General features: G+C 39.2%; 1 protein-coding gene across 10 annotated transcripts in view; it reads left to right on the forward strand.

Annotated features, from left to right (window-relative positions):
- nrxn3a (neurexin 3a) overlaps positions 1–17,292 on the forward strand; it is a 170,820-nt gene that overhangs the window by 19,444 nt on the left and 134,084 nt on the right. For all 10 annotated transcript variants that reach the window (XR_002921799.2, XR_002921824.2, XR_002921802.2 and 7 more), the window contains exons 3-5: positions 5,907–5,927; positions 8,021–8,047; positions 10,520–10,531. Coding sequence is in view for 6 of the 10 variants with exons in the window: in XM_024295746.2 (XP_024151514.1) it covers positions 5,907–5,927; positions 8,021–8,047; positions 10,520–10,531 (60 nt within the window). In the remaining 4 variants the exon portion in view is untranslated. The remainder of the gene's footprint in view (positions 1–5,906; positions 5,928–8,020; positions 8,048–10,519; positions 10,532–17,292) is intronic.

The raw sequence follows: 17,292 nt of genomic DNA on the forward strand, positions 1-17,292 counted from the left end.
TGGCTGCAAAGCCTTTCATTGACATGTTATCCATCCCGTGATAAATGTGGATGAAGGTGGACAGGATTTCATATCTGCCAAGGACACCAGTGAAAATCCAAATTCATTAAAAAAAAAGTACATCTCTCTGTCTTGTTGGGTCCAAATGACCCCACTCCCAACGTCGACAAACCCAGGAAAGCACAAAGATGTCAATTAAAGAATTAGAAAGGTTGCTTTTTTAACCAACACCTATTGGGATGAGTTCAACCGTTGGGTGTCCTGGGTTATCACAGGTTTTAAAAAGATCTGGTTCTGTCATCTTCATCACCTTACCGTTACCATGGCGACCTAAGAGCATCTGATGAACAGCAGTGAACTCAATCTGCCTCCTTAAACTGACCCTTTCTGTCAAGCTGAGTGAGCCCGTTTTTTTTTTTTTTTTTCTGACTCACCACTAAAGGCTGCTATAACAAGACATTTAAAAATGCATGTGACAGCATGGTGACAAACGGATGTCTAGTTTTTACATTTGCCATGTAAAAATGTCACCTTTGTGTTTCACAGAAAGTTCAGTAATTTTGTCCTTTCAGTGGTAAAAGCTCCTTTTTAAAGTGGACACACGTTTGACAGACTTTGGAGCCCAACAGGACCAGATGGTACCAGCGGGCCTCCATGGCTGCTCCTCCAGCTGCCCGTATGTTCAAACCGACACGCGACACGGCTGCCGCTGAAATCTGTGATAACTGGAAGGAAAACAGTCCAGCTTGTGTGTTAACTTTACATACTTTTAGGTAATTGGTTAAGTGTCTCCAAGCCAGAACACAATCAGTTAAGGCGGCGGTGGTGAAGGAAAGCAGATTTTGAAACAGCTCATAAATCACTGTGCTTCCTCACTTTATCCAGCACATCGTGAATCATCCCTTTAAGTAATCCACTTTGAGCTCTAATCCCCTGCTATCCTCCTCTCACCTTCTGGGTATTGAATTAAAGGAGACTCGTTCTCTTGGATTATATGTCCACTGATGAATAAATAAGTTTGCCCAAGTGCCGGAGAGTCGATCTGTTTGAAACTAATCAAGAGAAAACTCTGGGTTGAGCCGGAGGACAGAGATCTTTCAGAGGTCTCTCATGCTGTAATTGTTTCCAGTTAAACGTCTGCAGGCTCCCACTGGAAATTGTACCGAGAGTGTTCGACTGCTTTGTTGACTGTTACCTTTATTAAATATTTATGGCTTCGCTATCTCCATCTCTCTGTCGCGGCGAAGCCCGATGCGAGGAACGAGCGGGACAGAGGAGGAGGAAATTGTCAGGGGAAGTAGGTCAAGATAGAGAAGAAAGTGACAGGGCAGCAGGGAGGGCGTCTCAATCGGGACGATCACCGGCTCGGCCTGCTTGGTGGAAGAAAACAGACTCTTTTAATGTTTTATGTCCTGAAATGATTTGAATTGGAAATATAAAATTACATCCTTTAAAACTGTTTGGCTTTTGATCATGTTTTCTTAGTATTTCACTTCCTGTTGTTGATTTTTGCAAAGGTTAAAGAAGGAAAAAGTTTACATTTTTATGAAGAAACAAAACCTTTAATGAGATATTCAGCAGGGCGTCTTCTTACTCCGTAGTAGATGCTAGAACCACATTAATGAGCTGCAGTTTGAGATATTTGTCAGGGTTTCAGTCCAAACCATTATTGTCCTAGTGTAGCGGGTGCAATCGATGGACTCTGTGACAGGGTGGCGACCGGTCCAGGGTGTATCCCACCTTGGCCCAATATAACCGGGACAGTCTCCCAGCGGGATAAAAAAAAGGATGAAAGTTCAGGACAAAAATCGTAGCATCGAGCAGCCATATTGGATTTACTTTTCTAGCTGCTGATCAAGTCACATGCCCAAAGCAGAGTCCCTGATTGGTTGACGTGCTTCATCAACCTCAGTATGTTTGCCACCCACGTGCCGCGCCTGACCCCCTAACTGCACCGTAGGTGTCAGGACTCCAACTTCCAGTTCCCCTCCCAACCACCAGAGGGAGCCCTCTCCGGAATACTGATGTCCTCCGTTGCTTCTTTCACCAATCTGTACTCAATTACCTTCATCAGGCTCACCATATTTACTGTATATGTTCACTTTGTACCTCATTCTCCGCCAAGTATTGCCTAGTTTTCTCTCCCAATTTCTGAGCGGTTCTGATATATCTTTTGCCTCCTCGTGTTTTTGACCCTTGCCTGTTATACTCGCCTCCTTGTCTAGCTCCTCGTCTTTGACCTCTGCCCGGCCTTTGACCACGTCTCTGTTTTTGGATGTTTATTAAAACGTACCTGCTTGCACATGGATCCAAACGGCTCCAGGTCTTCATCACAGTAAGACCAAAGATCGCGTCTGTACTTTGATTTAACATTGAAACTCGACGCCCCTGCCGTGCGAATCGCTTTCGGCGTGAGTGCAGCTTTAGAAAGCAGTAAAAATGTTGTATTTTAAAGTATTTTTTTTTAACTGAGTCAGAGTGAAATGTCTAACCCCTCTTGTATTTAGAACGCAGTAACAGAAGTAAAGTAAAGTCTTTGAAATACTGGGACATGGAAATTGTAATTTTCTTGATCGAGTTTTCTCTGTCATTGCATCTTCTAATCCCTTGAAGTAATTTCAGGTTAAATGGTGCAATATGCACACGATTGTTCTCAAGATTCCAATCGTAGGTGATGTGATATCATCAACTTGTGTCACATTTTGCAGCGATTGGGGCGATTCTCTTCTGACCGCCTTACAACCAATGCTCAGATCGCTATGAAGTCTAAACCGACCTTTAGTCTTTATGGACCAGTCCAGATTATGGCCAAGAGATTTGAGAGATGGAACAATCTCAGTGACATTGCCATCAATCTGCAGGTTTTAGTGAGAACTATAGTTCTTGAGATCACCTGGAAGCTAAACTTTTCTAGCAGTTAATACATTTTCTTTCTATACAATCTTTTTGTTGATGCTCAACACCTCACAGGAGGGAGGAAAATCACTTTCTGGCAGGTGTTGATGCTCCATTTACTGTTGGATAAACGGATATAGTTTTACCGATTTCAAACTGATAACTCACAAACGCCATGGTCAAATACAACTGTATGGCTACACATTTTGATCTGGAACCATGAATCTTCAACATTTCAGGTCTGTACGTGTTTTATTCGTCGTTGGGGGAAAAAACAATAACATCACAGGAAATTTAAGATGCTTTTGAAGGCTCAAACAAAACACAATGAAGCAGAATTTGTCATTGTCAGGGAAAATGTAAGCCATGCGTCATTGTCCCGGTCCAGCGGACAGGTTCCTTTATTTAGAACAGAGGAGTATTAGAATGCAGGATTTCAGGATTGTTCCCTGCATAAAGATTTCAGCAGTAAAGACCGTTGTACATTTTTTATGACATATTTTCATGCGTCGTTTGCTAAAATGGACACTATTATTTACTCTGTCACAAAGCAACTACGCACGGCCAGGCCTGCACACTTTGTGTGTCGTAATCTGCTCTAATCTCCCTCTGTCTAGTGATTCTCCTCTGCTGGTATTTGAATGTTCTTCAAATCTCAACAAATAGAAAAGCAGAAGTCTAATCCCAGCTCAAACTCTCCGTCCTCGTCCTCTGGTCGACCAGCTTGTTCCATGTTGGAGTCCAGCTGACGGCGTTCAGCTTAAACAGGATTAATTTCTAATGCATATCAGATCGCCCTCCATCTGCTTGTTCACAGTAACACACTAACATGCCTGATTAGTCCATGCTCAGAACATTGAATGCATCTCAGGTCAATTACCTTTAACTTCATTTTCCAGTTACTTCATGTCTGAGTGGCCTGACCAAGGACACACTCACGTAATCAAAGAACAGCGTTGGTGTTGAGGAGCAACAATCCTCATCTTGACCACTGTCTGGCTGTGTTCCCCACAAGAGGCAACGTCTTATGTAAAACATGATCTTCTAGACGTCATTCCATCATTTCGTTGGTGAAATCTGATGGTGAGTCTTAAGGTACATACACATCGGTTGCGTTGACTGGCGTTCAATCAACTGCTTCCAATGAAAAGTCGATGTAAGCACACGTAAACCGTCGCTTTGGGCTTCCGCGTTCAGAACTCTGGCGTTTGTGTGTCCCTACGCCCGATCTTGGGTTCTGATCAAATGTTGCAACAAACTTTAGAGATTCTTAATTAACAATAAGAGTTTGTTGAAATGTACAGAAACAATGTTTTTCGCAAACCAAAGTTTAAAGAAAGGCAGAAAAAGCCTGATGTTTCTCCTTATTGCTCCTTTATATTTATTTTGAGTTCTGTTTTTGAGGTAATGCCAGAATGTTTTTGACATTTTTAAGAAAGAATGTCTCATAGAAGAATCTCTTACAACAGCAGTCATTGCTCGTTTTAGATTTCCTTATGAGTTATCGAACTTTTCCCGGTCTTTTCTCATTCATTCATCCACTCCATTTTAGACAGTTAGTTCCAAAATATGTTCTTTTTTTATCTTTTTTTTTTTTGTTTTCGATCCCTGAGCAGTTCAGGACACAAAGTTGCAGATTATAGAACAAAATAATGTTTTGAAGTCAAATAAAAACCTGTTCAAATGAACAAAATGTAATCTTATCAAATAAAAACCAAGTTCTTTATATATAAATAAAAAAACGGTCAGCCAAAAATAACTTTATTTAAACTTAATGGGGTTATAGAAATTTGGTGAGCTCTTGAGGAATCTCCCTGCTGTTGTTATGGTTCATGGTGCAGACTACTTCCTGCAGCCTTTTTGTCTCATTGGGTTGAAGCATTGACTGTATCTGAGAACTGGACAGGGTGAGTGTGATGTCAACCAAAGAAATTTCAAAATAATATAAATTTATTCACCTTTTTTTTTGCAATATGCACAATATCTGTCAGACTATGTCAGTAAGCAGGAATTGGTCTGATTCGTCTGGGTCCTTGTTTCTATGGCAACCATCCCTGCCAATCAGGAGTGAACATGTTGAAAGTCCATACCACTTGAAATCAGATGTTCTGAACGTTGACCATGTGGGGGGCCAGCAGGCTCCACCTACTTTGTATACATAACACGGCGTCAAATGTGAACACAATAACTCAAAAGCGATTAAATAAACTCCTTGTTTTTAACTTTAAAGAAAATGATCATGTGAATCTAAAACTAGGTCAGACTGGGGGCTAATACATTAAACATGAGCCACAAGCCATATATTCAAAGGTATTTGTACACACTAAAAATCCTATAGTTAAAATAACTCAAGTTTGGTAGTTTTTTAAAAAACTCAGAGGTTAAAAAATGACTTTTTTTCTGGTTCATTTTAACTCAGGAAAAAACATGAATTGGGTTCAAATGAAACCCCAAAAATTTGCTCCAAAAAGTAACCAAAATAAAAAAAACAACAACTAAGAACTGGGTTGAATAAATAACCCAAGTGTTTTAAAAGTGCATTACAACCACAAAATATATTCAGAACAAAATGCTAGAAACTCCTTTACTTTGACAGAGTTAATCTGGACCTCTATAGCAGTTGGTTTCATCTAGTGCCTCCTTCAGGTTAATGTCTTCAGGTCACAGAGATTTGTGTTTTACAATAATTTTTGTGTAAAAGAAATTATAAATTTCAATGATCCAAAGCATTGTTATTTATTTAATTGTGTAATTTACTAAGGTTTCCTCTCAGAAGAAAACATTAAAAGTGTTGAATATTTCTCTTTGGTTCCAAAGCAAAAATCTGCTTCTTTGGCTCAAATCTGCAAAAATCTTCCGTGTTGTGAATCACATGCAAATGGCGGCGCTTACAGCCGAGCATTTGCATGGCGGATGAAGTGTTCGGTCAGTTGCATGACAACCACATGCAAGTATAAAGTGTGTTTCTAATGCCAGCTTTCTCTGCTTGTCTTCTTGTTTTTTTCTTCCAGAGGTCAGCAACAATATGCCAGGTGAGTGTGACAGAAATACTGCTGCTTCTGTTTTCACCTTTTGCTCAAACAAAAATACTTTATAGACTGGATTATAAGTAATATCCAGATTAGAGAAGCTAAACTTGATTATTCTGACAAATAAAAAGAAATTGGAGGATATAGTGTCTATTTATACAGAAAATCTATTAGTTGTTGGAAGTGAGACATTTTTAGATGATATTTTGAATTTAATGTCTGCGGGATTATAAAGTTCGAACAATATATGATTGAGTTGGAGTATAATCCAGACAATCTTGATAATCTAGTTTTCAGTTCAACAGCCAAACTCTTCCACTATGAAACTTAGCATTTTTGTTGATTTATCTTTTATGAATTAGCATCTTTTTGCAGCACATATTCAAGACTATACATTAAAAGCGTATTGTCTGTGGATGGAGACGTTAATCCAAATCCTAATCCCAGTTTTATCACAGAAGAAACGTATATTCAGCATTGGTACTGTGATGTATGTGGAGTGTTCACCCTCACAAAATCCATAGATGAGCAAGTTATGTAAATATATATTATTAGCAAGTTGTATATGACAGTTTGTAGCCAATTTAAAGCCTGTTTGACATAAACTGGTCATCCTGACTCAACAATACGCAGAAATTCCTTCAGATTCTTCTTATAATTTTATTAATTTAACTGAAGATAATAATCTTATCAATGATAATTGGTGCCTAACTAAATATTTACAGAAAAAATTGTCACAAAATCTTCGATTATTGTGTTTGCTGGTGCAGATTTTAAACACCCATTTATAAAACCATTTCTTACTGGAGTATTCTACCCTAGAAATAATGCTAATAAGTCGTTTTAAAGCTAATCGTAACCTTTATATTGTGTTTAGGTCAAAATTGACCCTGAAAATTGATCAATTTTGCACAAAAAAGGGTTAGAAAGTCAATAATTCATAATGAAATCACATTACATGAGAATTTGATCTTTTTCTTTAAATCTTTGGAATTTTAAATAACTGTATCCAAAATAAATGTAAAATATTTTTAAAAGTGGGGATCACTATTGGGGACCTTTAAGTAAATAATTAAACAAAAGATAAAAATTAACAATTCAGTAACGTAATTGTATTTATTGTTATTCGCCATAAATAAGATGTTATTCAACTCTCTTTTTTGTGCAATTTACTTTATTTGCGTTGCACCTTTTTCAAATCTTTCTGGAACATTCTGCTGTCGTAAAACTCAAAAGAAGTTCGACTCTCACTTCCTCTGAGGTGTTGATATAATTCTGTGATGGATTTAACATTTTACATGGATTTAAGCTTTTTTTTTTTAGCTCTGTACAGTTTATTTGTAAAGAGCCAATCCATAACCAAGAAGCAATTTAAAGTTAAATGTAATGAAAAAATGTCATTTTAAAATTTTAAGAATAAAGGTAGTGTCTTGCTTTAAATGTAAGAAACCTGTACATTGTATTAATTTGAAGTTTTAAACCACCAACCTTCATGCATTAACTTTAATGCAACAAATTAGAAGGCAAACAAAGACTTACAAAATAAAGCTTTGTGTTTCAATGATCTTTAATTGCCCTAATAAGGTTAAAATGAAAAATTCAATGATTGACTTCTTTCAAAATTGTTAAAAAAATAGCAAAAATCTAGTTTTGAACATAGAAGAAATCCTAAAGTAACTTCAATAAATAAATAAATGAGTCAGAGATGTCAAACAGCAGAAAGACTCAATGGATCTGGTAAAAGAAGTGTAAAGTACATCAAGCTTTACATGTGAAACGTATCAAAAGTGTTGATGACCGTGTTCACAACTTGTTTTTACTTCCAAAGAAAACACTGCCGTTCCCACAGATAAGCGTCAGGTCAGTGCGAGCTCTCCGTGACCTCTCGGTAGAGGTCACAGCCAGGTCATGTGACGTGTGTGGAACCTTCTGGTTGGGAGGAAGCCTCCTGCTCACCCGCAGGAAGCTTTACGACAGCGTGTGTGCGTGTTCGGATGTCATGCTTCCCTCTGGCAGAAGCATGTTTCATCACAATACCGCAGCGTATTGACACTAAGTGTTCTCTCTCCTCCTTTCCCGCCTCTTCCCTTCTCAAGGCCTTGCACATATGATGGCAGAACCAGGTACGCCCCGCTTTACCTCTTCTTTCCTCACCTCTGTTTGGGATTTGTGCACAGCCTGTTATTGGTGTGTGTTGTGTATGGAAGTGCATGCTCCATTACACACTGATGATGATGAAATTGTTGCTTTTTCATGTCAGCTCAACCTCATTTTTTTAAATCTCTGATCTTCTACAGCTCAAAAAAGCTGCAAAAAGTTTGGTGCTTCTTCTGTAGATGTGTGTTTAATCAGCAGTAGTGGTCCCCAACCTTGGAGAAAAAAACTATCAATTTATTTTTCTGTTTATTCAGAATCTGATTCTGAAGGAAGTTTTATTTTGAAAAACAAACAACACATCGGACTCATTCTTGATGCATTTCAAATCGCTCGGCCACATGTTAAAAACCAATTCAGTATTCTCTGTGCCGACTGCTAAATTAAAGCCCCCAAACTTGTTAAGTTAACAAAAAAAGTTGATTTTAGCAGAAAAAGGCAAGAGAGGAAACAGCAGAAAGCTGTTTAACTACAAAATAAAATAAATCTGAATTTAAAAGAAAAAAACAGGGAATTTTTTCTTGAATTATGGATTTATTGTAACGGTTTGTCCTACAGACCATAAAACAATAATAATACAGAATATTTCGCAATTGGCTCTAATGTTAAGAGGATGCTGCTAATAAAGTTGCTTTAACTGTTGATTCATGTTTATTATTTTATTTGAAAAAATACCAGTTTTAGTTAAAAGTCGGACGAGGCTGAAGGGATAATTTATATCAAATTTAATGGTTCCTACATGAAAACTAATTAAGTTTAAAGCAACTGCAGATCTTTTACAGAAGATCAAGACAAACAAACTTTGAAAAATTAAATTTACTCTGAAAAATCAAAGGAGACTGGAAACTTAAAGAAAAAAAATAGAAATTGGACGCCCACTTCAGCCTCATACAGACCGGTCTATAATAATATTGTCTACGGGTGTATTTAGACTGGACACTTTTGGTCCACTTAAAGTGAACCAGGGTTGGTTTCCCCGATTTTCAGCCTAAATGTAGCACTAGACTCTGGTCCAGAACCAAGAACCACTCTCGGACCTATTTTTTTCAGATCCCAGCAGCTCATTAAAACAACTTTTAACGTGATCCACACTGTTTTCACGACAATTTATTTGTCATAAACACTTATTAGCATACCTCGTAGCCGTGGCGCTCCCAGCAACAGCCTCCGCCATGCCAAAGTAACAGTACAAAGTGTTGAACCTGATATTCACAGGTGTTGGTCAGTTAAATATAAAGTTTGAATAACCCGGGCTCCCACGACAAATGTTACAGCTCAGGTGTGACACAGGAGCGGTCTAGCTGCTGCAGATGACTCCCATTGGCTACCAGACGGCTGCACCCACTGGCTCTGATGCCGACCTCGCAAAACTCAGAACTCACGGAGGTTAATGTGATAACCCACCATTAATTACGATCTAGGTCATTAATAAAAGCCCTAACTTCACAAAAACGACTGCGACTCAAATTTTCATGGAATGCTGGCGAAAATTTAAACCCAACAAAATGGATTTGGAGAAACCAGATCGCAGAGGTCAGGCGTGCAGTGAATATTCCTCTTGAACTTACGAGATTACTTACGTAAAGTTACATAAAGACTCCGGCGGTCACACCAGAGCCTTGCCGTGGGAGCCCAGAGTGAGTGAGCAATCCTGGCAGGATTTGCAAAGCGCAGCACTTCTATCTTTCTCTTTTTGTTTTGACCCGCCTCCAAAACTGCTGGCCAATGACTGAAGAGATCTTCAGTCATGTGGTTTTGTTTACAAGCTTTGGTAAACAATAGTCTGCTTGACTGCAGTCTAAATACAGACAAACACATGTTCTGGACTCAAATTAGCCGGACTCGGTCCAGAATGAATTATTTTCACAGTCCGACTACACCCTAAATTTAAACTGGTTTGTGGTCTTTTTAATGATTGCTGATGTTCACTGGTGTCCATCCACATTGGTCATGGGATGGATAACACATCCATGTAAGGCTTGGGTCATCTGGACCCCATACGAGAGCACAATGGTTAAAAAGGTTGGGAACCACTATAGGACTGTGAAAACAGAATCGTTTTAAATTGGCACCATTTTGGGCTCACTTTAAAGAAGAAATAAGAGTCTGAGTTCCTATTTGGTTGAGGTGACACTTGAACATATGTAGTAAACATATGTAAGCATGCACATTTGCAGTAACTGCAGAGCTGGACAGATTTGACCAAAGACGTTCATTAGATTCAGATGTTTGCCGAAGATCCAGAAGCATCTATCTCCATCCGCTCTGCAGTCACCGCCTGCCTGATGCTTCTGCATGCCCCATGGCTGTCCTGCTCACTGATGAACTTTCATAACATGATGTTGGGAACCTTAGACTCACTCTTCCTCCTCTTCTTCCTCCTCCCTGTCTGGACTGTGGACTGTGGACTGACTGTGTGCCGCCTCCTCCTGCTCTTCTAGCTAAAAGCAAAGGTACAGCTTTCTCCAACTCTTTTGTTTTCCACCTCTATGAACGGCGGCGCTTGCTCTGTGAGTGTCTGCAGACAGGCAGTGTCCTGCGTTTGAAGCTTCTGTGTGTTTGCTGATCTGTTTCCGTGAGGCTGCTCTTGTCGAGCGAGGAATTAAGACGGAGAAGCACAAAGGAAAATGTGGGATTCTTAGAGCTGAACCACTTCAACATACAAAATAAACCAACATTGGATCTGTTTTCAGGAGAAACATCTCCAGCTTTTCTTCTCAGGGTTCTCCATCGCTCCTGTGGCTGATAGAAGCAGTGAGGAGATGATTCACTAGAAAAGCTACAACCTTAGAGCGCTTTGTTCTGTTTGTCCTTCTCAAGTTTAAGACGGGATCAAGTGTCGGGAAGCCGATCCGTTTCCTGACCTGTGTGTGGTCAGACTTGTCTTCTGGATCGGTGCTGTGTGTGAGTGATGGAGAACGAACAGTGTTCAGGATACTCGTGTTTTTCACACATCAAATGTAAAAACAGGGAAACAAGTGGAGACATTGGAATGGCTTAGAGGTGTTTGGTGGAAGTGAAGTGACATTTATACAGGAATTATTTTTGCTTTTTCAAAACTTCTAGATATTAAACCAGATGTTCGTCTTTTGGTAATTGTGAGTTCAGCTCCTTCATAGTGATGATACAGACGTGCTGCCAGGTACTTCTATGATTAAAACCTTTTTAGGAGGTCAATAGTTGTGTTTCCATTGACCTTTATCATGAATGTGTGTATTATGAACTATTCATAGGATTAATAGAAGCTGCATGCATCACTTATGACAGGTGATGATATTGTACAGACATCGTGCCACACACTATAGTCATTATTGAAGACCCACTCCAATGAAAATGGGGTTTTTACCATCTCATAATGGAGTATGTATATAAAATGGTATCTCTGTGTATTGCTTTAACCAATTCATTGTGGATCATGAACAGACACAAAAGTGCTGTTGGAAAAAGCTTACAGCAGTGATTTAGGTCCAACCTTCCTGCTCCGCTCCATTCTGATGCATCCATTTGCAGACAAACAGATCCATGTACGTCTTTGTTCCCCCATCTGAGCTAACATTTGGGTCAAAACGGTACGGCTGGATAGCTCTGGTGTTTTGCCCACCATTTTTGTTGCACCAGTCATGCTAAGTTGGGGTTGTGAAGGGCTGGAAGCCAGTGGGAGAGGGTGTAAACAGATGGATGATGGGAAATGGGAGAAGACTTATGTTAAACCAACAGTTCCGTCCACAACTCAGAGAAATTTTTTTAAAATATGTTTTGTAAATTGCTTTTGCTTTTTTGTCTTATGCCTATTTTTTAAGCACTTTTATTTTCAATAGCATGTTGATGAAAAGTGCTACAAAAATAAGTGACTGATTGATTGATTGAATGATTGATTGGATAATTGATTGAAATTTGTAATGAACTCCTCCCGCTCTCCAGAAATGATGTCCTAAAAAACAACATTTTTTTTAAAAATTATGGCTTATAAAACTGAAGCCATAATATCTGGTGAGCACCAGGTACTATCTGGTGAGTGCCAGTTAGCAACCAGGAAAATATTTATTTTTACATTTCTATTTAAAAAAAAAAGAGAAAAAAAAATTATGGCTAAAAACAGCTTAATCATCATTAAAAGACCACCAGGAATGTTTTTACAATAGATCAAGAGACGGTCAGACCGAGTCTTTAAGAATTTACAATAGATCGAAAGACGACTGGAGTGGAACTTTAAGGTGCACACATGGGTTCCTTACTCACAAATATCACCTGCACAGGTCATGCATGTGATGCTTAAACACATATTTGATGCCTATAGAATATCTAATTTCCTCATTTTTAACAGTCAGGGCTACTAATGGAGAAAATCAATAGAACAAACCTCCATTTAACCTACTTCACTTTTACTTACACTTGTGTAATGTGGAAGTGTTGCCTGCAGCATACCCGTAGAAAAAAATCTACATGCATGTCTACGACCTTAATATTTCCTGTGGGCCCCGTACAGGTGCGCCTAGTTTTTGGCGGCATACTGCCCGTTTCCATGCATTGTCTTATGGATCACTGAAGCTTTGCTATTCTTACTGCTAGATTGTTCACTACTCTGTTAATTTTGCCTGAACCAAGTTTTTTAAGGCCGAGCTCAAGTATTTCTGTCTGTTTGTAGCTGTAGCTAACATAACACTGCAGCATCAAAAGCTAATGATAGGTATTTATTTTTAATTTATTAACAATTATTAGTTAAAATTTTGAAATGTTCACTAGTCTCATGTATACCAATTAGACAGCACTTTAAATACAAGATTGTGCTTCTTTCCAAGTAAGATTAGTTAGTCGCCTGCAGAATTTCACTCTGGCGGTCTACGATCTTCATATTTCAGGTGGGTCACCTCCAGGCCTAACGCCTAGTTCACACTGGATGCGGAATGGAAGTGCCCTCCGTTCCGCGCCCTTGCTAACCTATCAGCCGCGGAGTTCTGCGGTCCTCCACGGAAGGCTCGCGCCATGCAGCGGATTGTTTTGGCATCTGGTCTATTTTGTGAGCTAGCCGCGAGTGATCCGCATCAATTCTGGCAGGAAGTTACCTCAAGAATCTGGTTTATTTTTTAAAATATAACCAATTTTTCACAACAAAACACTGCGATTGACAATTGCTAAAATATTTTTGTAATTAAGAGAAAAAAATCACATGAGAAAAGAAGTGTAGGCCTACGAACTACTTGCTTCTTTTTTGCAGAAATATTTTTAGGTTATTAATTTACCCATAATGGCAAAACAAACAAAAACACCTCTAGCATAAGCGCCTGTTGACTGTTGTGGAAAAATGTCCGTCTGGTGTGAATTAAAGGAGAGCGTGTGCAGCTCTTTGTGGCGCTTCCACGTCCAGTGTGAACCTAGCGTATCATCATAGCTTTAGCTAGTTTTGGCGCCTCTATCTACATGTAAGGGCTGCTGTGACTAAAGCTTTAGTAAAGTCTTAGATATACCAATATTGTGACGAGGGAACCGACGGTCACAAAGTAAAAAGTGACTCATTTTCTCATCTGAATCCTTTTTTCCTCAGTAGATGCTTCCGATTTTTTCTCCAGTCATAATTCTGTCCTTTTCACCGCACCGTATCCACCTGTAATGGCTTCCCTAATTCACTGAGCAGACTCCCGGAGATCCCCCTCCCTCACCACCTGTCTTTTTCCTTGTTGCTGTGTCTAATCCCTCAGCGAGATGGTCGGCATTATTAGGCATCTCACAAGCTCCCCGCTGCCTCCTGTTAGACAGACGAGGGGCTCCTGTCTGTCTCTATTTGCATGTCAGGTGTGTGGGTGGGGGTAATAAAAAAATCCTCCCTTCACTCCTGCAGTCATGTTTTACTGTCTCCAACTAAAACGAAATGCTTCCATCGCATCTTTTGTTTCGTCCTGCTTTTAATATCCTCCCGTCCTTATCTGCCGGCGCCTCCTCTCACCTGCTGTCGGCCGCTTTCATTTTCATTCACTCACTAATTAGTCAATCCTTTTCTTGCGTTTCCGTCTCCTCCGGCAGGTCTTTCTGGAACCACTGCCAGCTCTTAACTGTGTCACTTTTGATTAGCTTCATCCTTGGCTCCAATGTTTTGATGAACCTCATCCTCCTTTTGCTATAAACGGTCTGATGGAGGAGGAGTCACTGAATCAGAAATGTTTTTTTTAAGATTTTCTGATCAGTCACTGTAGAAACCAAACAGATGATTAAACTTTACATTTACAAAAAGCTTCTATTGTTGGATTTAAAGGTGTATTATAATTAAAACTAAAAACTAAAACAGGTTTCTGTGACCCGATTATGAACATTGGTCTGGTGGGGGGCGGGGGATGCTCGGACAGTTGGACTCTTTACGCTTGACTGACTGTTGACGACTGAGGCAGACAGACTGAGGACTGGTGGGTTGGGGGTCGTGGGGGGTTTTGCTTCGGTCAATCTGCACTTTGACTGAACCAGTTTGGGCTAGAACTCATTTATACCTCATGGTGGTTTTGGCCCATCGATGGTTTTTGGGTCATTTATTACTGTTTTGTGTGTAGGAAACAATAATAAACCCAGATTTACCTTTGATTTTCCCCACAATGACTGTTTGAAATCATCTTTTTCGAGTTTTTTTTAAATGAAAAATCTTGTTTTTGTGTTTTTAGTATGTATGTGTGACATTTTTCTTATGAAAGAGAACAAATGTAATAAGAAATCATTTTGCATTTTCAAGTATTTCTCCTTTTAACCTCAGACTCTGTTTGAATGAATGATCTTCTTTCCATCAACAGCTCTGCTGCACATGCACTAAACCCTCATCTGTTCCTAGTGTCTAGTTCAGGTTCTGGAGAAGAGAAGATGGTATCTTCACATTGACTGCAGTCAAATCAGCATCACTGGATTTTTGGTGTGAGTTTCATCCAATACTTACGGTAGCAGGACTGAGAACGCTGGAAAATCTCCTCCAGACTCCACGGAGCTTCTTGATGTGACCACGGAAATGTGAACGGCGGCTCATTTGACCCCAGTTGGAAAGGATTGTAAATCAATGAAAGAGCATTTTGATGTTAGCTTTCATTATTTTATCAAGAACTCTGAGAAACCAATGATTGAATGTATTGATCACAGTCAATAAACATTGGAGAATTAGCTAAAAGAGTCTTTGGTGAACTGGAAGGAGAAAGAATCAGGATTTTGGAGGAAGTTCTGTCCATGAAGATCTTCACTTCCTCGTCCCAGCTGACATCCGGATCAGAACCATACGGCTGGACATTACCCATACTGATGGACATTTTTATGTAGCAGTGGGGAAGATTTACACTAGCGAGACACAGAGCTATCATAATCAGACAGTGGGTGATCAGGTCAGATCAACATGAAAAATTGCTTTTTTTTTTTTTAGACATTTTGGTTGAAAACTCCATAATTATAATTAAAACACTACTGGGAACATGTTTTAAATAAAAAAATGTCATAGGGGAAGTTTTATGTTTAATTTCTGCAAGTTTTCTGTGTCTAAAAAAGTAGATTTTTGTGTGGATCCTCTATAGCTGCCAACTTAGCACCAGAAATGTTTTAAGCAAATTCAATTACCCCTCAGATAGCCGTTCCATCAGCAGCACTTTGTTTCACATCTCGCTGTGCATCAGCAGTAATGTTCAGTGTCTGGGCCACGGATGCTTTGAAACTCGGTGGAGAATTGAATTTCTGCTCATCCAGTTGAAAGCAAAGCACTCTGCTGGAGCCGTGGCCACCCATCTTGGTCTCATTTTAGATTTATTGTTGTGAAAATGATGCATCGTGGCTGCTGGACTCAAAGTGTGCTGTAAGTCAAGATGCAGGAAAACCTGAGACTCATTTGCAGACCATGAAGCTGTCGGTATTTCGTGCTGATTCATGGATAGCAAAGTCTGAATTAAAATCAACATTTTAACAAACATCCAAAATAGCTAGTTGATAAACTTGTTTTTAGAACAACACATAAGCATTTTACACATTTATTTGAGAATTTAAGCATCTTTTTGGATGAATATCAGTAATAACAAAAAGTAAAAAGCTCAACTTCTGTATTTTCTGAATGTTAGCTTGAATATTTAAACAGTTTTTCTGCAGTTTAGGGTCAGATGGTATGGAGATACAACAAAGGTTGACAAAGATAACAAAAACTGGTCTTTGCAGACAGTTTTACTTGGTTTTCAAAATAAAATACATATGTGGCCACCTGCAGTTAACTTCATACAACCTGGTGATCTAAATGAATCTGTGGAGGACTAACTTCCTGATTCTGAAACATAGCAGGGCTGCAGATTGGTTTGAATTCCCTGCTAATATCTGGTGTCTTCATTTGTGAAATAACATCAACTAAAAAGGTCTAAAATAATCGTTTATTTCACAGTTCCTAATGAAAATAAAAGGAAAATGAAAGCAGGAAAATGGCATGACTGTATGTCCATGTGATTCAGTCTGGAGCAACACTTGGCGAGCTCCTCCTCGGCGCCACGCTGAGTTCTGCCCTGCTGGCACTTTCTGTCTGCCAATTGACAGCAGTGGCAAAAAAAGAAAAATCACGACCCAGTCAAAACATAGACCAGCACTCTCATAGTGGCTCTCCATCCATCTTTTTCCTCCTCTACATCTTTGCTTTCAAAATAAAATGCCGACCTCATTATTTTATGTAATTTAAGCAAGAAAAAAAAAGTCTAACTTGATCCTGACCTGGTATAACATACTGTATGTCCAGATTTATCTAAAACATGTTGGATTAAACAAAAACTTAAAGAAATGTGAAACAAAATCAGGGATTTTACTGCCTCTGTAACGACTTGTGATGTCTTATTATAAGAAGTGGGGACTCGAGTCACATGACTTGGACTCGAGTCAGACTTGAGTCATGAATTTAACAACTTCAGACTCGACTTGGACTTTCAAACCTCTGACTCGTGACTCCACTTGGACTTGGCTTAATGAAACCGTGTATATTAGTTCTTGAACGGGCCATGTGGGGCTGGTGTGGAGGGACTTTTTCAGCTCCCCTCTACAGCCTAAAAAAGAATAAATTAATTCATAGACTGATGGTGCTTTTCAGAACAAAAGTTAAAAAAAAAATCTCGATCTTATCTAGAGTGGATGTTTATAAGTTGATCAACACAAACATTCTTGGAATTGAACTTTTTTGCACAAACGCAGTTTGTTGTTTTGTGTGGTTGTTGTGTTGTCTTCATGTGTGCACAGTGAG

The sequence above is a fragment of the Oryzias melastigma genome, linkage group LG22 (genome assembly GCF_002922805.2).
Source record: "Oryzias melastigma strain HK-1 linkage group LG22, ASM292280v2, whole genome shotgun sequence".
Classification (NCBI taxonomy): domain Eukaryota; kingdom Metazoa; phylum Chordata; class Actinopteri; order Beloniformes; family Adrianichthyidae; genus Oryzias; species Oryzias melastigma.